This window comes from Myripristis murdjan, chromosome 16, assembly GCF_902150065.1.
Source record: "Myripristis murdjan chromosome 16, fMyrMur1.1, whole genome shotgun sequence".
Classification (NCBI taxonomy): domain Eukaryota; kingdom Metazoa; phylum Chordata; class Actinopteri; order Holocentriformes; family Holocentridae; genus Myripristis; species Myripristis murdjan.
In genome coordinates, this window is record NC_043995.1 from 32,947,186 (window position 1) to 32,969,066 (window position 21,881).

The 21,881-nt window shown below is 42.7% G+C and overlaps 2 protein-coding genes across 3 annotated transcripts in view; both read right to left on the reverse strand.

The window, feature by feature from the left end:
- Positions 1 to 1,356: 1,356 nt before the first annotated feature.
- On the reverse strand, positions 1,357 to 13,277 carry bnipl (BCL2 interacting protein like). The gene is made up of 10 exons (XM_030072852.1): positions 13,050 to 13,277; positions 8,929 to 9,006; positions 6,430 to 6,500; positions 5,942 to 6,187; positions 5,277 to 5,471; positions 4,542 to 4,644; positions 3,469 to 3,600; positions 3,147 to 3,233; positions 2,750 to 2,848; positions 1,357 to 2,249 (listed from the first exon to the last, which is right to left on the reverse strand). The coding sequence occupies exons 1-10, from the start codon at positions 13,091 to 13,093 to the stop codon at positions 2,225 to 2,227; spliced, it is 1,080 nt and encodes a 359-aa protein (XP_029928712.1). The 5' UTR covers positions 13,094 to 13,277; the 3' UTR covers positions 1,357 to 2,224.
- A 1,750-nt stretch (positions 13,278 to 15,027) lies between these two features.
- prune (prune exopolyphosphatase) overlaps positions 15,028 to 21,881 on the reverse strand; it is a 26,535-nt gene continuing 19,681 nt past the window's right edge. For both annotated transcript variants that reach the window (XM_030072825.1, XM_030072824.1), the window contains 8 exons: positions 20,189 to 20,293; positions 19,470 to 19,672; positions 18,904 to 19,088; positions 18,187 to 18,345; positions 17,753 to 17,844; positions 16,582 to 16,740; positions 15,990 to 16,080; positions 15,028 to 15,893 (listed from right to left, as the gene is read on the reverse strand). In XM_030072825.1, the coding sequence (XP_029928685.1) occupies positions 15,637 to 15,893; positions 15,990 to 16,080; positions 16,582 to 16,740; positions 17,753 to 17,844; positions 18,187 to 18,345; positions 18,904 to 19,088; positions 19,470 to 19,672; positions 20,189 to 20,293 (1,251 nt within the window). In that variant the 3' untranslated portion in view covers positions 15,028 to 15,636. The remainder of the gene's footprint in view (positions 15,894 to 15,989; positions 16,081 to 16,581; positions 16,741 to 17,752; positions 17,845 to 18,186; positions 18,346 to 18,903; positions 19,089 to 19,469; positions 19,673 to 20,188; positions 20,294 to 21,881) is intronic.

A 21,881-nucleotide genomic window follows, 5' to 3' on the forward strand; every position in this document is an offset into this window, starting at 1 on the left:
AAACTGTAGTTTTGAGATAAACTTATTTTATCATACATATGTTTTTTTTTCTCATTTTAGCCCATGTTTTTATGTTTTTCAAGGAAATCGAGTGAACGTGGTCGGGTTTCAAACGGTTAAAATCCCACTAGCAATCCCCAGGAACGCCACCACACGCTGCCTGACATCACGCATATAGATCTGTAATATTTTAAATTATAGATCAGTCTTTCTAACAGCTGAGTGCCGCTGAATCCTGTAACAAGCCACGAAAAACTCCATCCAGTCAGTGCCATCAAAACCGTGGTGAAGCATCAGGCTGTTTGACTTCTCTTAATCCCCACGTGTTGACAGATTATTTCAGCCTCAGACACTTTTTACAGCGGTTCGTTCGCTTTGAATTATTACATTTCCTAAACAGTGAAAAGGAGACAACAGCAGATTTACTGCAGTCAGACTGAGCAGCACAGAGCAGCAGGTTTATTCTATAACCAACATCACATCACATTACATTACATTACATTATATTAGATTATATTAGATTACATTAGATTACATTACATTAGATTACAGTTCATTACATGAACTCCCAGAGAACAGAGACTGGCTGCAGGCTTGAGGTGAACCACCTTCAGAGAGAAAAACTGCATCATCTTCATCATTCAGTATTTTTTACAGTAGGCTAAATCCTTCCATCTTTGGTTAGTTTGTTTTTGTTTTTTAAAAGTCTTCAGATGATAAACACCGTCAGCGGCACTTTGACAGCAGCTGGTGATGTCATCTGTGGTGGCGGTGGCGGCCTCAGGGCATTCAACTCAAACTCCAAAACTAAAAAAATCTAACTTCACCACGTGTGTGACATCGCAGCGATGGTTCGAGGATGGTGCCGGTCATAGAACTTGAATCGAGTAGAACGTTTTTTTTTTTTTTTTTTTTTGGCTTCACATGTTGAGAAGATTCAGATGAACCTGTGAGGCGCTGTCAGCTGATTGATCGGGCAGACATTCCCTCTCTCACTTTATTGATCTGATCACATGTTGGTCGGTCCACCAGCAGCTTTGTTGTTTCTCCATTATTACCCAGAAGGCTTTGGGCTTCCTCGTTGCTCCGTGTCGACCTTCCATTCTTATTGTTCCTGTGCCGCTAGCCGCGCTAGGACCTCGGTTTGTTCATCTCAGACTCCAGCCGTCTGACCCAGCGGTTCCCAAAGTGAGGTCAGAGGACCCCCGGGGGGCCCTGAGGGTCTTCCATATTTTATAATTATTTATTTTATTTTTTTATTATTTTATTTTATTTTATTTTATTTTATTTTATTTTATTTTATTTTATTTTTATTTTATTTATTTATTTATTTATTTTTATTTTCTGGTAGATTCTTCAGAATTTGCTAGCTTTCAGGTCATTTCTTGCTAATTTACTCATCACCTTTCCCTCATGTTTTGGAAGGAAATCAGGGGACTTTGCTTGGAAAAACGGTGAAATAAGCCCAAAAAATAAGAAAAAGGAAAAAAAAAACTAGCAACAGTAGGCTAATTAAAATAAAATAAAATAAAATAAACAAGTAGGGGTCCTCACCAAAATGAAGAATGATGTAAATGCCTTTCAGGGGAATTTAAACACAGAAATCTGATGCAGAATCACTGATCTGACCTTGACATTGTTCGGGTCATTTCTTGCTGACTTACTCATCACCTTTCCCTCATGTTTTTGAAGGAAAAACAAAAATCACAAGAAAACCATTATCATAATTATTAAAAGGATAAGTTTAAATGTCAGCTCAGCAACACTGCAGGGGCGGGAAGGCTGATTGGCCACAAGGCTGCCGGCCAATCAGCAGCCAGCAGCTCATTACTGATGAAGACGGCTCGTTAGAAAAGAAGTTCCTCAGTTGTGTCGTTTAAAGTCACAGTCGACTTTAATCCATGATCACTTCCTTCAACCCACCTGTTTATGCATGATCAATACACATATCAGTTATTCCCAATATGTCACATATCAGTTATGATCAATACATGCGATCGCTCCCTCAGTGTGCATGGAGCCGCAGAAACACACCACATAGAAAGGCCACGAGAGCGTGGCCGTACGGGAGCCCGGAGGCTCCACATGGAGAAAACCAGTCCCGCCAGTCAGAGCAAATATAAATAATCCAGAAGAAGAGTTTTTTTTCTGTTTCCTGTGCAGAAAGGAAGTTCAGCGGCAGCCCGACCTTTGACCTCCATGGTGCGTCCGCTGTGTCTGATCCTCATCTGTTCGTCTGCTCGTCGAACCTGCAGGGGGCAGAGATCGTTCACTCTAATCTGAACACAGATTACAGCAGGACCAGATTACAGCAATACCAGATTACATCAGAACCAGATTATAACAGCACCAGATTATAACAGCACCAGATTATAACAGCACTAGATTATAACAGGACCAGATTACAACAGGGCCAGAGTCAGATGATAGCAGAGCCAGATTTAAAAGAGAGTCGGATTATAATGGTTATATAGTAGATTTAACAGAATCAGATGTGGTAGAGTGGGCAGAAACAGTAGAATCAGATGTGGTAGAGTGGGTAGAAACAGTAGAATCAGATGTAGTAGAGTGGGTAGAAACAGTAGAATCAGATGTGTTAGAGTGGGCAGAGGTGATAGAATCAGATGTGGTAGAGTGGGCAGAAACAGTAGAATCAGATGTAGTAGAGTGGGCAGAAACAGTAGAATCAGATGTGGTAGAGTGGGCAGAAACAGTAGAATCAGATGTGTTAGAGTGGGCAGAGGCTCACTGTCTGACGCAGTCGGGGATCTGCAGTCTGTCGGTGGGGATGAACTCTGAGAGCTCCTGCAGGCTGTGGATGAACCGAATCTTCCTGCTGAACTTCTCACTGCAGAGGGCAAAGGTCAGAGGTCAGCTGAGGTCAGAGGTCAGCAGAGGTCAGAGGTCAACTGAGGTCAGAGGTCAGCAGAGGTCAGAGCTTCAGATGCTTTTGGTTCCAGCTCGAAACTTTTCAGGTTCATCGCTGAGGTGTATAAACTGTAACTTATCTGTCCAAAACACCTATGTGTGTGTGTGTGTGTGTGTGTGTGTGTGTGTGTGTGTGTGTGTGTGTGTGTGTGTGTGTGTGTGTGTGTGTGTGTGTGTGTGTGTGCATGTGTGTGCGTGTGTGTGTGCGTGGGTCTGACCTGATGAAGGGTTTGACCACAGTCAGAATCATCTTGATGTACCAGGCAGGATGAACCACCAGCAGCCCCTTCAGGTCCTTCTTCAGCCTAAACACACACACACACACACACACACACACACACACACACACACACACACACAGATTTTGAAAGTTTTGATTTCACCCTCCAGTTGTCTGCAGGCTCAGGGAAAGTGCCTGAGAGCAGCTGAGAGTCTGAGAGGCTGTCAGCGTGCACGCTGGGGCTGGGCCAGGATCCACACACACAACAGTGATGTGATAATAACAACATGAATAATAAAGATAATGAAGCAGGCGCTGACCTGCGGTGGATGGAGGTGTAGCACTGGTGCAGCCACCTGATGGAGGGCAGCTTGTTCCTGGGAGCCACGCTGCACAGCAGGACCAGCAGGTAGTTCTCTGACACCATGAGGTCCAGAGTGCCCACCATGTACCTGCACGCACACACACACACACACACACCAAGACAAAACAAAAGTCCTCAACATTCACAAACCACACAGCTGATGATTGGCTGTGGAAAGCAAAACATTTCCCCGGGGACTATTTTCCCTGGCGGAGGAGGAGGAGGGAGCGTTTCAGTTTGAAAAAGTCCTGAAAAGCCAACAGTGCTGCTGCTTTTAGGAAAACTCATGTGGAGGACTTTATTCCGCTGATGGAAAACTGGAGTGAAGAAAGTGTGAAGATCAGCAGGAACATTTTTACAGAACCATCATATCAATAACATTTAGCAATAATTAATTAGTTTAATCATCAGCAGAAACTTTCTGTTGCAACAGGATGAACTGAACAAACTACCAGCTGAGCCGCTGAAGACCTGAAACACAGAATATTTCTACATCGTAAATCAGCATCAGAAACACACAATCGATCAGTCGATCAGTTACAGAAAAACTGATCAGCTGCATCCCTCACTCAGGCCAGCAGGGGGCGGCGTTCCCATAGCAGCGGATAGAGACACTCTCCTGTCCTGAGGTTTGAAAAGTTGTCTCTCCGTACGTTTCAGGTAAAGAGAATTTTTTTCACACGTGTTTAAACTCAAGAGTTTGTGACTTTATAGTCTTTGAATTTTGGATTTTTTTTCTCGTAAAATTATGACTTTAATCTTGGAAATTCTGAGTTTTTTTTCTCAGAATATTACCTCCCATCCCCCAGCTCTGTATTTTTTTTTTTCCCACAGTGGCATGAATACACCATCTGCATGAGGAACAGGGCAGATTCACTTCTTAATATTTATACTGAACATGACTGAAGTTATCAAATATGTGGAGCGAATAGTTATGATATAAATATAAAGGACAGAAACATCTGAGGTTCTTGTTTAAATGTGTGTGTGTGTGTGTGTGTGTGTGTGTGTGTGTGTGTGTGTGCTGACCTGAACAGGTGGTCCATGACGTACTCGTACTCCTCCACCGTGCTCTCTGGCAGGTAGCAGGCAGAGAACAGGATGATGGCGTTCATCCCGTCTCCATAGTAACCTTTCAACCAATCAGACAGACAGACAGAGGTCACATGGTGCTGACAGAGCCAATCCTGGATAGGCGACCAGGGAGGACATCTTCATCATCATCATCATCATCATCATCATCATCATCATTAGCAGCAGCTAATCAAAGTTTTGGGCCAAATTCCTTTTTCTATTTTTTTCTTTCTACTTTTCTTCATTCTTTCTTCTCTCTTCTTTTTCTGTGGTTTTTGAGAAAGAACCATCGGGTCTTTTCTTCCTGGCATAAAGTTACAGTGTGGATCTATTTTCCAATTCAAACAAGAAAATAACAAGAAAAGAGACGTTTAATTTCCTTAAAAAATGGGCCTCAGGGTTAGGGTTCATATTGTTTACTGTATGTTGTTTATTAAAAAAAGGCCACACCCTGATTTAAATTCTATTTTTTCACTCACATGACAAACGGCAAACAAAATTATATATAAAATAACAAAATGCTTTGAGATAATTCACTTGATTTTTTTCCAAAAACAGGAGGAAATAAGGTGCAAATCAGCAAAACGAGTAACAAAACATGAGTAAAAAAAACCCTGCAATTTTGTTTTTTACTACAAAATTTGCAAAAACTCTAATAAAAAACAAACAAAAAAACAATAAAACCCGTACCTCCGTGCGACAGGACCTGCAGGTAGGGCTCCAGCACGCTCATGTTCACGTTGTACTCGTGACCTGAGATGCAGAACTTCCTCCAGCGGCGCCCACTGCTGTCCACCTGGTCCAGCTCCACCAGGCCCATCTCCGTTTGTTCCGCCCCCGGGCTCCTGGCCACGCCCCCGCCCCGCCGCAGCCGGGGAAGGTCATCTGGAGGGCACGGGGCCTCGCTTAGTTTGTTTGTTTTAATTACAGGTTTTATTTGATTTTTTAATCCTTTAAAACCCAATTCTCAAATTAGAAAAAAAAAAAGCCAAAACGTTTTGCCAAACTTTGGCAATTAGTGATCAGAAACTGACCAGAGAATTAGCAAAAAACTAAACATCAGAAGAAAACAATATACATTTTACATATTTTTAAATAAAATTATAAGAAACCATTACCACTAAATTACCCCAAAAGAAATGTAAAAAAAAATGTAAAAATTGAGAAAATGAGAAAACAAACAAAAACAGACCCGAAAAATAGCAAAAAAAGCAGAAAAAATTCGTAAAATTAGTAAACGTTATTCTAAAACATTATATGTATAAAGAAAACACAACAAGAAAACTATATTAATGATTATTATAATGATGTGTGTTCGTGTGTGTGCATGTGTGTGTGTGTGCAACCCGTCTCACCATCCCACTCCAGGTCGTGGCTGCTGTCGGGCAGCGTGCCCGTCTCGCTGTCGGACGGCGTCTCCAGCGCCTCCAGGTTGATGTCGAAGGACGGCGTCTCATCGGGCGACAGGCCGGCGGCAGAGAAGCCGTCCCCGGACTCGCGGCTCGAGTCGGTCCGGCTGCGCATCAGCAGGGCGGGGACGGGCAGCCGCTTCTTAGCCCCGCCCCCTGCCGCTCCTGATAGGGCCAGGGTGGTGGGCGGAGCTGAGGGGGGAGTGGGGGTAAAAAATATCTTGTTAAAGACGACCGACCTTGACATTTGTGACTTTTTCACATTTCCAGTTCCTGTCCTCCTGCGTCTCTGAGGCCAGAGGCAGACTCACATCACCTGAATTAATCACCTGGATTTATAATCTGAATTTAATATCTGTATTTACCTTCTCATTCTGAGGTTTGTGTGTGTGTGTGTGTGTGTGCGTGTGTGTGCAGGTGAGGCTCAGGTGTACCTGGCTGCTTCTCGCCACTCGCCGGGCTCTCCGTCTCCTCGTCCGGACTCCCACAGTCCTCTGGGAGTGGTCTGCAGTCATTATTCATATCAGTTTACAGTATGTACATTCAGATTATTTATTATTAATATACAGAGTTTCACTTCAGCAGGAGGAACAGGGCAGGTTCTCCTCTCAATATTTGCACTGAACATTACTGAAGTGTTCAGATATCTGGAGCGAATAGTTATGATATAAATATAAAGGAATGTAAACATCTGAAGTTTTTAAATGTCGACCAGAGAATTTCAGCTGCCAGCTGCTCCATCAGATTCACTCCATTTCTCTCAGAAACATGAAATATTTAAAAGTAAAATATAAGAAAATGACCACAAAATTGCCCAAACAAATGTAAAAAAAAAAAGTAAAAATTGTTACAAGAGTTTTTTTAAATTTATTTTTACAAAGACTAGAAAATGAGAAAAAAATTGAAGTGATAAGAAAATGACCATAAAATTTGCAAAAAAAAAAAAGTAGAAAAGTAGAAAAAGTAGAAAAAGTAGGAAAAAAGTAGAAAAATTAAGCAGTATACATTATTTTAAAATATTATACAAATTATGTATTTTTAACCCTTTTGAAAGCCAATTCGAAAATTAGAAAAGATTTTGCCAAAAAATGGCAATTAAAAAATATATATTTTTAGAAAAATATGAAAACTGTACCTAAAATTAGTAAACATAATTTTTAAACATCAAAAGGAGAGAAAAAGACAGAAAAAAGAAAACCATAAACTTACTGAAAAGTTTTAAAACTTTAAATAAATAAATAAAACAAAATAATAAATGAAATAAACAAAAAAATGTTTATTTAAAAAATAAAGAAATAAAATGAAAGTTCTTTCAGAGTTTTAATTTAAAATGTGGAGCTGTTTTTATTTTCCTTGATGCCAGAGACCCGACATGAACATTTGTTTGAACGGGTCACAACGCCCTCTAGTGCATTCTGAACACACTACAGAAAATCTAATTATTTCTAAAATAACCACAAACATTCAATTCAGGGTGAGCATGGAAACACATAAATCTAACCATAAAAAATCATAATTTGCATGTTTTTTTCTGGCCTGAAATAAAGCTCCAGGAACTGAGAGGTTTTTTTTTTTTTTTGCCCGGTGGAACCAGGGAAGCGGCTGGCGCTGCTGTGACCTCCACATGAAGAACAGCAGAGCAGATAAGAAGAACAAACAGCAGCTCTGATTTAATCTGCAGCTTCTTAAAGCTCCACCCCAGTGATTCTGCATGTTTCCCTCCTCCTCCGCCAGGGAAAATAGTCCCCAGGGAAACGTTTTGCTTTCCACAGCCAATTATCAGCTGTGTGGTTTCTGAATGTTGAGGACTTTGTTCGCTGCAGAAGCAGAGCATTATAAGGCGGCTGCTTTAACCACAAACTCACATTTTGATTCTATGTTGTGAAATCTTTAGTTCCCTGCAGGACTTGATAAATGGTTTGTTGAACATAAATCTGGAAAAATGTGGGGAAATTGTAGAAATCATGCCAAAAATTCAAAATTACTGGAGTGGTCCTTTAACAGCCAGTCCGTTATTATGTTATTCATGCAGAATGAATTATAGATCAGTGGTAACATTACAAATAATTTCACTGCGTTTAAGCATGTCTGTAGGAAACATGAATGGGCCCAGAACAGAGCCTTGTGGTACACCAGAGTCTACATTACAGTACTCTGGGTTATTGGTGTGGAAGATGCAGTGTGTTCTTTTTTGTTCATTGGGAAATGGCCGTGGCCGTGTGTTGACCACCTTGTTGGCAGTGACATGCCGAGTCAGAGGATACCACACATGACCCCCTCTGGAGAAACTGCAAAAAACAGAAGTGGGCGTGGCCTGAGAGGAAGTGGGCATGATCCAATCCACGAGTTGAGTAAACATGTTTTTCTAAGTCAGGAACAAAACCCATATCAAAACTTAGTGGTGTTATGCTAATCCACCAGGAAGCTCTGTGACTGTTTGTGATAGGCCACGCCCCCTTTTGGCTAAAGGGCATGGAAAGTTCAGCACCTCTTCCTTTTCCCTTGACCGGTCTTACCACCAATTTTGTGGAAATCTCAGCATTTGTTTGGAAATTATGCCGCTGTGAGATGGATAGATGCATGGTGGGTCTTAAGCCCTGCCCCCCTTCTGATGTCATCACATTAAACTCTTTTCTGTTCAGATTGTCAGCAGTTTATTTTTAGATTAGTTCAGTTCCTTTTTTTTTATTTTCTTATTTGTCTGAATATTTTATATTTTTCTTTTTTATGGTTTTTATTTTGTTGTAAACTGTGTATGATCTGATTATTTCCGGGAAGTCATGTGATAAACACCTCTGGGCTTTTTTTGGGTCTATCTCCAGTTGTTTTGTATGAAACCATGCTAATGGATAAATAAATAAATGAAGAAATAAAATCAATTCTGTCCTGATCACACAGGTGGAGGTGATGTTAAAGCTCAGAGGTCAGCTGACCTGGGGAAGCCATCGTCCTGCCACTCCTCCCTCAGCTCCATGTCCTGGATGTCGGGAGCGGCAGCACCTACAGGAGCCCTGCAGGGACAAAACACAGAAAAGGCCCAACATCAGACCCTGAGCTGGCCCGTTTCCTTCAGCCTCTTATGAGCAATTAATTTAAACTATTCAAGATTTGCTAAGGACCCCCTGGAAGACCCTCAAGGACCCCTGTGGGTCCCTGGACCACACTTTGAAAAACTAAAGGTTAGACATCCAAACTGGCCAATGCAGGGTTCGCAGACCAATCAGGTTTCAGGATTTAGAGTCCCTGCAGTTTAACATCCTTGTGATGTGGATTTAGTTATAATCATTATTATTAGTAGTAATAGTAGTTGTAGTAACAGTAGCAGTAGTATGTAGCTCATGCTCATTAATGTAAATAAGTTATTTCTGACCACTTGCACAGCAGAGTGATATATGACAGTAAAATCACTCCACTGGAACTAACTTGTATGAATAATGGCTATATAATGATTTAACTAACTAACAATAACACCCAAATGTCTGTAATACATGATTTATTGTATTTAAATATATATTTATTGTATTTAATTATATTTATAGTGTAATCACACATGATTATCATCCTTTCAGCTGTTTTCAGCTGCCAGGTTTTATGGTATTATCTTTGTTTTACACAGTAAACAGACAGTAAAACAGTAAAACTCAGAGGTAAAGCCAGCCTCCATTCAAAACTCCTGTCAGTTTATTGCAGGTGAGCAGCCTCACCTGGCAGCACCTGACCAGCGCTCTCTGATGGAGTGTTGGTGGAGGAGCTCAAGTGTCACTGCAGTGGCTGCTGTTGCATGAATGCAGAACTAAAGAGCTCATCCTGATATTTAAACTGGAGGCTAAAGTCTCGCTCTATCAGGGATGAAACTTCACTAACGAGCAAGGAAACTCTAAAGAGGCAGATTTTTGAATGGAGTCTGGTGTGCTGGTGCTTTGGCTCTGCTGGTTTTCACACAGATCGCTCTGCAGACAACAACATGGTCTTCTGTTCAGTCTGTTTCTGTCGACTGTGAAGTAAAATTGAATCTGATGTGAAATGAAATGGAGACATGTAAAAATACAAAATAGTTTTTAATAGCCTGTAACAAAACGGGTTTTCAAAGTGAGGTCAAGGAACCCCCTCAGCAAAATGAGGAACAGTTTAAATACGTGTGAGCACAAGAAATTTGATCCAGCATCACTCATCTGACCTTTAAATATATCATTTTGATATTTATATACAAAACATAGTTTTCTTTTCATTTTTAAAAACATATTTTTGCTACTTTTCTGCCAATTTTTTTTACTTACTTCCAGCTTTGTTTTAGTAATCTTGTTTTAGTAATCTTTTAGTAAAGTTGCTTATTGCCTTTTTCCCTGCATGTTGAAAAAAATCCAGTGAATTCAAAGCATTTATTCACTAGACATCACTACCACACAAAAATCTGTAGGAGTGATTATTTTTGACTTGATATTTTAATCTCACCACTTTGAACTGATTTGGCAAGTTATGACACCCAGACAATTCCATAATGAACACAAAATAACTTTTCACATCATGGTCATGGTAGGTGGGGGTCCGGGGCCTCATGAGGGCCGACTTGAGGGTCCAGAACATTGAAAAGTTGGAAACCCCAGCGACAAAAGATCCAGCAACAATAACGTGTAAACAAAAGAAAACAAAAGAAAAGAATCATCACTGACACTTCCTCTGCGACGGCCAATCAGAAATCAGACACTTCAAAATGACAGCTGGAGGTAGGGTGTGTGTGTCTTTGTGTTCTTTGTGTCTTTGTGTGTGTGTGTGTGTGTGTGTGTGTGTGTGTGTGTGTGTGTGTGTGTGTGTGTGTGTGTGTGTGTGTGTGGCGTGACGTCACGAGTCTGACTGAAGAGATGAGCTGTTCTCTGGAATGCAGCACAGGAGGACCGGTACTGCTAAAACTGATACAACTACCACCACACACACACACACACACACACACTGATACGTTTTATTGTATTTTATTGTATTTATTAGTCTTAGTTTATCTTCTATAGGTGGTGATGGAAATTTCTTTCTCTGATGTTTCATTCCCTTGTGCTGCTGCGTCAAATTGAATTTCCCACACAGGGGATCAATACAGGCCCATCTTATCTTATCTTATCTTATCTTATCTTATCTTATCTTATTTTATCTTATCTTACTACAGCTAGTGCTACACTCACTGTACATGGCCTGTCTCGGTCTCTGTGCAGACAGGTTTCCGGTTTGTCTCGTCATGTTCTGCCTGCAGTTTGGTGGTTTTCTGATCAGCCTCCTGGTTGTTTTGTGTTGCAGGACGTTTCATCCTGCTACTGAAAAAAATCACCTTTTCCCGCCACTGACACAGTGGATGCTGGTACTGATACACTGTAATCAGATTACTCTCTGATCTGTGAGTTACCACGGAAACAGTAAGCCAGTTTCCATAATCAGGTTAGAGGGGTGAAGAGAAAGCCGGTTAGCACAGGTAGATTTCTGCTGGAGAAACCTGATCACTGTTGCCATGGAGACCCTTACTCACATTTCTGAACGTCTTTTTCCGTGTGAGCACGTGCAGAGAGAGAGCAGATAAGAATCCTGACAGGATGAACACACACACACACACACACACACACACACACACACACACAGGATACAACACTTGTTGAAGAACGGCTAATGATCTGATGTCAACGTTTCCTCTGATGGAGACAGAAGGAGAGGAGGTTGTGGGTTTGAGTTCCCACATCAGGAAGAACCGAGAAGAGAACCAAACACCTGAACACGGCTCAGGTGCACCTGGAGGTTAGATGCAAAACCCAACCAGCACATATGAGATAGTGAGAGAGTGAGAGAGAGAGTGAGACAGAGAGTGAGAAAGTAAGAGTGGGAGAGTGAGTGATTGAGAGAGACAGAGAGAGAGAGACTGAGAATGAGCGAGAGAGTGAGAGTGACAACTGAGTGAGAGTGACAAGTGAGAGAGTGAATGAGTGAGTGATAGTGAGAGAATTAGAAGTGAGAAAAAAGAAAGACTACGAAGTGAGAGAGTGAGGAGTGAGTGAGTGAGACTGGAAGAGTGAGGAGTTAGAGTGAGAAGCGAGAAAGTGAATGAGTGAGTGAGTGAGTGAGAGGGAGAGGAAGAGAGACTGAGGTGAATGAGGGTGACAGAGTGAGGAGAGAGTGAGAGATAGAAAGAAATGAGTGAGGGGTGAGAGTGAGAGATTGAGACTGAGTGAGAGAGAGGATACAGTGAGTGAGTGCGAGAGAGTGAGACTGAGACCGAGTGAGAGAAAGAAACAATGAGTCAGTAGTGAGAGAGGGAGGTGTGAGAGAGTGAGACAGAAAGTGAGGAGTGAGAAAGAGTGAGTAAGTGAGGAGTGAGACAGAGAGTGAGACAGATTGAGGAGAGTGAGGAGTGAGAGAGACTGAGACAGAGTGAGAGTGAGACAGAGAGTGAGAGTGAGGAGTGAAAGAGTGAGACAGAGAGTGAGAGTGAGGAGTGAGACAGACTGAGGAAAGTGAGGGGTGAGAGAGAGTGAGACAGAGAGTGAGAGTGAGGAGTGAGAGAGAGTGAGAGTGAGGAGTGAGAGAGAGAGAGTGAGACAGAGTGAGAGTGAACAGCTGGCTGGTTTTGGAGGCGTCAGGCTGGTGATCAGGAAGTGAGTGGAGGCTGGACCAGCTGCTCACCTCAGGTGAGTCCAGCAGGTGTGAGTCTGCAGCTCACTCACTTCCTGATGCATGAACCCGACCGCTCACACAAAACACACCAACTGACCCCAGATCAGACAGACAGGCAGGCAGACGGGCAGGCAGGCTGGCAGGCAGACAGACAGGCAGCAGTGTCTGCATGTGCCACGTGTCACATTCACTGACCGTCTGGAGAAAATAGTTCTGTTTGAAACATCACTTCCCTTTTTCACTTCTGGAAACTGAGGCTGCTCAGTGTGACACACACACACACACACACACACACACGCACACACACACACACAGTGGTTGTGAAACATGAGACTGCTGCCGGCCTCTTAAGCGCAGTGTGTGTGTGTGTGTGTGTTTGTGTGCTAAAACAACAGATAAAGCGACTCACCCGTTCAGCATGTATTTGTCCGTCTGGTCAGCGTAGCTTCCCATTCCTGCGGTGCGGCTGTGATGTCACCGTGATGTCACCGTGATGTTGACCAGAGCGCCGAGATCCCGGAGGCATGAAGGAGCTGCCGGACGTCGACTCACAGCTTCATCTTCCTGATTCTCCTGAGTCAGACTGCTGCGCTCATGTGGGTGTGTTTGCTCTGTGAGTGTGTGTGTGTGTGTGTGTGTGTGTGGGACTCGCCCTCTCTGCCCCTACAGGTTTTTCTGCATTTCAGAGCACAGCTGCCTCCTGATTGGTCAGAGCTCACCTGGCTGAGCAGACAGGTGACAAAAGAAACATCTTCAGTCTGCGTTCATCAGCTCCAACCAATCAGCTGCTGTTATTGAGGGCGGGAGGCGTGCAGGCTGCCTCTGGGTCCCAGTGCCCCCCTCCCCCACCCCACCCACTCCTCCCATTAAGATGATTAGTCTCATTTGAAGCCTCTAATGGTTTTCTATCACCAATATCAGCGAGTCCCAACGAGGCTCTGCTGACTGTCTCCACTTTTTTTCTATTGTGTCGTCATGGAAACCAGAGGCAGACAGAGCCTGGTGAACTGGTTCCAGTTCAGCAGGTTGTGAGACTCCACTCACTCGCCTGGTGTGTCGAGCCCAGGAGGAGCAATCTTACCTCAAGTGTTTTGTTTTTTTTAATTATTATTAAAGGGGCAGTGCACATCAGGGCTGTAACTAACAAATATTTTATAATCTGTGAATCCTTTTTTGATTTATTTAATCTATAACAGGGCTGAGTGACATGATAAAAAAAACATCCTGTGATGATTTTTACAGCTATTACAAATGATTTCTGAGCTCACTTCTTATTTTCTCTGGAAAGGCTGTCAAAGTGATGATGGTGTGAGTTCTGGGCTCATGTTTTCTTACACCTGGAAAACACAATTTGTGGACTTGGCCGTCTCTGCAGCTCCATGAAACTTCATTTACAACGTTTAGTCACATTTTAGCTTTATCAAAACATTACAGCTCAGGTGATCTGGATATTTCTCTTGGCCATATTGTCATTTCAGTAATGTTTTGAATGACTGTTCAGCCCTTATCTATAAAATGTTAAAACCAATAAGCCAAAAAAAAAAAAAAAAAAGAAAGAAAGAAAGAAAAAAACATCTTGATTTTATTGACAAAAGAAGTGCTGTGCTCCTACCAGGAAGTAACTCAAGTGAAGGCAGAAAAGGAGAGAAGGAAAGGAGGAAAGGAAAGGAGGAAAGGAAAGGAGGGGAGGACATGTTTGGCATTTGTACTTGATAAATGACTCTAATGATGAATTGATTATTAAAATTCTAGAGCACTTAATCAATACTTCACATTAATCAATACTTCTGTAATAGCTGCTGCCCTGATGTTAAATGTTCCTCATGTTTAACCCTTTCAGGAGCCCATGTCTGCGCTTTTATTATGAAACATTTTAGTTTCACACGCTTGAAAAAATTCACATTATTTCTTTTATTTTTCTCATTTTTGGGGGGATTTTTTTGGGCTAATTTTTTTTTTTTTTGTAATTTCATTTTTAAAATATTTATAGAAATAATATAATAATATCATAAATACTTTTCTAATAATTACAATTTTTTTATTTTTGTTAATTTAATTTTTAATTTAGTTTTAATATTTTAATAACACCTTCCACAAGCATTTAAACAAATTTAACTTATTTTTTTCTAATCTTAACATTTTTGTTTTTTTTTTCTTCTAATTTTCTAATCCCCTTTCTTCCCCCAAGTTTCTTGAAAGACACCCAGTGAACTTGCTCAGGTATCAGCTGAGGGTTAAAGTGAGGAAGCTCGATGTCGACAGGTTTTATTTCACTTCCTGTGATTGGCCAACATGTTCTGCTGCTGTTCCTGTGACAAGAGTCAAGAAATGTCAGAGTGAAACGCCTTCTGCCTGAACTGGGCAAGCACTCGCATAAAAAGAGCCAATTGGGAGTTTTGAAACAATATTTTATTATCATAAATTAACTTGCTAGTGGTTAGCTGCTCATATGATCACATGAAACTTTTCCAAAGCACAGTTTGAACGTTCAGGCGCTCCGGTTTGAACATGCACGTCTAAAACCACGTCCGGGAAAAATCACGGGACATTTCAGCCTTTTGCTTTAGACGGAGTTCGGAGGTTAAAGAGGCTCGTGCCGTTTTTTCAGTCAACAATCTTCACTGATTTCTCTCTTAACATTTCTACACTTTCATTGATTCACTTAATCATCTGACCCGGGACCTGAATTTACTGAGAAAGGACACAATGATTTCTTCCGTCACAGGATGAAACAGTTTTCCGCCAGCAGAAGGCGCTGTGCTGCAGGAGGAAACATGTTTTTTCTGATTTGGTGACTGGACAGGAAGTGATGTCAGAGACGCCCACAGGGAGGCGTCGTCAGATTGTCCCTGCAGGTTGCGGTCTGATTGGAAAAGCCTCGTGTCGCCCCGCCCACCTCAGACCGAAGCGTCCCGTTCATCTCGGCTACCTTCTTCGTCTTTACTTCCTGTCTGGGCGGCGCTCGTCGCAGACCGGCCGGCGGCGGTCTGAGTTCGTCAGTGAGCTCCGCCCCCCTCCTCCTCGCGGTCAGCCATCTTGCTGATCTTCTCCTCCAGGGCCAGGGCGCTGATGCTGGGTGGGCCGGCGTCCAGCGGGCAGCCCTCCACCAAGCTGTTCATCGGAGTGGGCGGGACCTGCGAGTCCTCCTCCAGCCCCGCCTCCTCCTGGTTTCCGCGGCAACAGTCTCCACTCCGTTCCCTCAGGAAGTCCTTGACGATGGGGAGGAGCTTCTTGCGAGAGGCCAGCGTGTTACCTTGGAGACAGATTTGGATTTAAAGCTTACATTAAGAGAAGCACCTGAGATGTGACATCATCGCAGGTGAGCTGGACTCATTACAGGTGTGTTTACCTTGGTGATAGGCTGTGATGTGAGGATGGGGGCTGCTGATTGGACAAAGGTTGAGGGCGGGGTTACAGGCCTGTTCCAGGTGCTGGCTCACCTGAGGGGGCATGATACCTGGTTGTCATAGCAACTCAAAAAATACAGACAAGAGGACGGACTGGAGAAACTAAAGCGAAAGTACAGATGAAGCAGAAGTGGTCAAATCAAATCACATGTTATTTATGAAGCTGCTTTCAGGTAAAACTGCAATAAACACGCTTAACAATAAAATAAAACACAATGAAGATACAACCATGCATACAGAATGAGAAAAAACATGACAGAATAAAGACCAGTGAGGCACAGTAGAAGAGGGATTATAGAGGATTAAACACTAATAATAATAAATAATAATAATAAAAATGAATGAATAAATAAATACGCAAATAAGTAGATAAATGCGATGGATTAAGAGAATGCTGGGCTAAATGGGGTATGTCTTAACAGGTGTTTACAGATTAGGATTAGGACGTCCTAAGCAGTCGTAGTACTCATTGTAGTAGCAGTAATACTAGAAGTAACAGTTGCCATAACGACATAAAGCTGGACAACAGTGTACCTCCTGCCTGTAGAGGGCGCTGTGGCTGTACACGGCCAGCTGTCTGAACGGCTCCTTGCTGTCAGAGAAGCTGATCGTCATGGCGATCAGCAGGTCCAATCCAAGCCTCTGACAGAACGACGAGAGCTCCGCCTCCAGCTCTGACCGCTGCAGGAACTCCTGACACACACACACACACACACACACACACACACACACAGATGAAAGTGTGTTCCAGAAATCAATGGATTTCTTGAAGTTTGACACCAAAACCGTTTCAACTCTTTGATGTGTCAGACGCCCACGCTGACTGTCTTAAAGCTGCAGACCCCCACGGGGGGAAGGGGGGGGGGGGGGGGGGGGGGGGGTTTACTCTGGTTACTCTGATTTGAGAAAAGCTTGGATTTATCAAACTGTCTAGACGTCACACTTGAACACTGACATGTACAATAAAAGTCAGATTAAATTAACATTAATCTGATCACTCATGCATGTTTTGTGCTGTAACGTCCTGTGAACTGACTCATAGTGAAGTTTCAGTCCGTATCAGTCAGCTGTCTGTCTGTCTGTCTGTCTGTCTGTCTGTCTGTCTGTCTGCCGGCTGGAGTGAACAGGCATCATTTAGAGTGCAGCAGCGCCCCCCAGAGGCCAGACAGTTTGTACCCTCTGAACCTGTTCACTCACTGGAACGTGACAGTGACCCTGCAGGATGAGGTTTCAATAAGCTTTTATTATGTTTTAATATTATCGTTATTATTATTATTATTATTGGTAGTAGTAGTAGTAGTAGTAGTCGCAGTATTGTGTGTTATTATGACTCAGTACTACAAGCTTCTACTGTCCTATGATATTATTTTACTATCCTTTTTTAAGATTATTTTTGCTATCCTTCATGGTTATGTATTCACGCAGTATTGTAATTTAGTATTGAGCTGTCATATGCGGTACTACTGCATACTGCTATGACACAGTGTTATACTGCAGTGTTTAATGATATGTAACACTGCTGTAGTAGTAGTATTATTTGACTCTGTATTACAATATAGTACTAATATGTGAGTGTTCTGTGGAACTATGAGATATAATCATGCAGTATTTCAATCTGTCATGCTGTGGTGTTGTGATGAGGAATTACTGTGCTGTGGTGGTACTCTGTGGTAGTACTGTGTGGTACTGTGTAGTACTGCCTCACCTCCAGTGTGATGTAGATAACAGACACAGCCAGCTTCAGCTCCCCCGACACCGACTTCATGTCCTTCAGCAGCATCTGTTCTGTACTCAGCCCTGCAGGACAACAAATACTGCAATAAACATGACTAAATACTGTAATAAATACTACTAAATGCTGCAACAGATACTACAAAATTACAGTAACAGTTACAGTATTTGATATTATACAGATGTATATATACAGTATATGTACAGTATATGTATTTATATATGTACTATATATAATGTACTATGGCTTTTAATATCCCTGCAGTGTATGATGTGATGTATCACTTCTTTTTAATGTCAGCATATTTTTTATTTAAGGAATAATGTGTTTTCAATCGATCAGTGTATTTGGGGTCACATGGAGATGGTGGGGGGTGGTGAGGACCTGAGGGAGGCCGGGCTGCTGACCTGACACGTCGAACTTGGCGTTCTGCAGCGACTGGAACAGAGCGCCCCGCGGTGGCAGGCCGGGGAAACGCTGCTCCAGCTGGGCGGCACACTGACTGTCTTTAGGAGTCACTTTACCTGCTGCAGGAGCCATGTTGACACAGTCCAGCAGGATGGTGGCTGCACACACACACACACACACACACACACACACACACACACACACACAGGTTTACTGTGATGATGTGTTCTCTGTGAAAAAGCTCAGTGAAGCAACATCAGAGAGCCAAACTCTGCTACTTATTACATTACATCATTACATTATTCATTCATTACATCACTGCAGATTTATTAATCAGAATCAGAAATCAGAAATACTTTATTGATCCCCGAGGAGAAATTGGGTCTGTTGCATTTGCTCAAATTGTCAATACATTCTCAAGAATATATTATAAGCATAAAAGAAAGTATAAGAATTGGAAAAGATATAGGAAATATGCATTAGAAATATGTAAAAAAAAAAAAAAAAAAAAAAAAAGCATGTTCATTATATATATGTGCTTTAATCCTACAAAAATATTACAAAATAAATACAGAAATAAGAAGTTGAGAATAAGAGTAAATCTATATACACCATACATACACAGGGGTACTGCACTGTGGAATTATTATAAAGAATATTTCAGTATGTAGAAGTGTATTTGTGAGTTAATAACAGTATATGGAGGCTGTATTTACCATAAAGCAGCTGAGCCAGCTGCTGGTCCAGGATCTCCGGAGCTTTCTGCACGATGCGCTCTGTTACCAAGGTAGCACAGGAGCCCACTGTCTCCACGGTAACGGGGCAGGAGGAGGAGGGCTCTCTCTCCAGGAAGTGATGGTCTATCACCTCCACCACCGCCCCCTCCAGGTCGCTGTCTGCACTGCACGAGGAACACAGTGATGTCATCACACACACACACACACACACACACACACACACACACACACACTGTCTGGAGGGGGCGTGGCTACCTAGACAATGGTGCCTGGCTAGTGGGCGTGGCTACCTAGACAGGGGGTGTGGACATGTGCCTGGTGTTCATGCCTACAAGGGCGGGGCCTGGGCAGAATGGTGGGGATACCTGCCTGGTGGGCAGGGCTACCTGTTTCATGGGCGGGGCTAAATGGGCAGGACGTCAGCTGGCTAGTGGGAGGGGCTGCCAGGCTGGTGGTGATGGTGGGGGAGGCGAGGGCTACCTGGACAGGACATTATGCCTGCTTGTGTGGTTGGGCAGGGCTACCTGCGAGGTGGGCGTGGCTACCTGGGCAGCACGTTGTGGTCGACCAGCGTGAGGCGCAGGCGGCCGGCTCGCTGCAAGGCACGCAGGTCCAGCTGATCTCTGAACAGCAGCAGGTCTGTAGAAACACCTGACTGCCGCAGCAGGAAGACGTTATCCGACCGCAGCACCAACTCCGACTGACGGATGTTCAACAGCGGCAGAGCCAGCATGTCGCCACCCACGGTCTGACAGACAGCATGTCCTCAAGTTAGACACGTTACACTAAACACATACAAATATCTTACCTCACACTAACACCACATGCTAACCACCATGCACAGCTCCACCTCACACCCTCAAAACAAAGCAAACATTTACTTAAATGCAAGAGGTCTGTACTGTCGCTTTAAATATCGAACTTCTCTCATAACTTCCACTTCCTGTGCTGCAGTTTACACGTCAGACTGCTGAGATCCAGACGCATTTCACTTGACCTTTATTGTCTGGCTTTGGCTTCACAAGTTGAATAAAACACAAGGTGAAAAGAACTGTATGATAAACAAACAGGCCCAAACACATGTTAGTGATAAATATAAAGATGTGAGTACTGAACACCACAGTTCAAGATGCACTGGGACTGGTAAAGGAGAAATTCAAGTAAAATAACTGCATTCGGTGCAAAGGACAATCTTAGTTGCTGCTGGGGCTCTATAGCGCCGCCCAGAGGCCTCCAGGTGACAGCTGACTGGGCGGCGGCTCACCTTGGACAGGAAGTAGGCGTACGCCAGAGCAGAAACCATGGAGTCGACGTCGCAGGCTTCATTCCCCAAAACCACGTGGAACCCCGGACGGTCGTCTGCGTTGGCCTGGGGAGGAAAGAGCAGGATGCACCGCTGAGCGACTGAACCAATGCTGACACATCGCTCTGATCAGCCGATAATCAATACATTCAAATCAACTGTTTTCCTGTCAATGATTCCTTCAGAGCTCAGATCCATTTGAACAGAAAACTGTACACAGAAACCAGGAGCAACAACAACAACAACAACAACAATGACAAAACCGTCAACAATGACCAAAGATGACAACAACAAATGACAACCGCAGCATCAACAACAACAACGACAACATCGACAACAAGACGACAACAGCACCGGCAACAAGAACAACAGATATTGTTGTGTCAACAACAATGTCAACAACATTAATGACAACAAAAACAATGAGAACAACAACAACAACTGACAGTGACATCAACAACATTGTCACCAACAACAATGCCAATGCCAAGAGTAACAACAGTAACAACAACAGTAACAACAATAACAACAAATGTAACAACAGCAACAACAGTAAAAACTGTAACAACTGTAACAACAACAGCAACAGTAACAACGGAAACAACAGTAACAACAGCAACAACAGTAACAACAACAGTAACAACAGCTACAACTGTGACGACAGCAACAACAGTAACAACAGCAACAACAGTAACAACAACAGCAACAACAGTAACAACAGTAACAACAGTAACAACAACAGTAACAACAGCTACAACTGTGACGACAGCAACAACAGTAACAACAGTAACAACAGTAACAACAACAGCAACAACAGTAACAACAGTAACAACAGTAACAACAACAGTAACAACAGCTACAACTGTAACAACAGTAACAACAGCTACAACTGTGACAACAGCAACAACAGTAACAACAGCAACAACAGTAACAACAACAGCAACAACGGTAACAACAATAACAACAACAGTAACAACAGTAACAACAGCTACAACTGTAACAACAGCAACAACAGCTACAACTGTGATGACAGCAACAACAGCAACAACAGTAACAACAGTAACAACAGCTACAACTGTGATGACAGCAACAACAGTAACAACAGCAACAACAGCAACAACAGTAACAACAACAGTAACAACAGCTACAACTGTAACAACAGTAACAACAACGGTAACAACAGCTACAACTGTGACAACAGCAACAACAGTAACAACAGTAACAACAACAGCTACAACTGTAACAACAGCAACAACAGTAACAACAGCAACAACAGTAACAACAGTAACAACAGCTACAACTGTAACAACAGTAACAACAACAGTAACAACAGCTACAACAGTAACAACAGTAACAACAACAGCGGCTGTAACAGGAACAACAACAGTAAGAGCGGCAGTAGCTGTCGTTACTGTTGTAATAACAGCAGCTGCATGACTCCTCTGATCACAGGAGGCTGACAGGCACAGAGTTTATTATTATTAAGTGAAAAGGGATTTATTTTTTTAAAGTGTTGACCTGGTGTCACATCTGGCTTTATGAATATTCACTCGTAGAGAATTAGACTTCAACTCATAACACATCCCCCATAGAATATATCTGGATAAACTATGATACATAACAAATAACAAATCTGTCATTGTTGAAAAGTTTT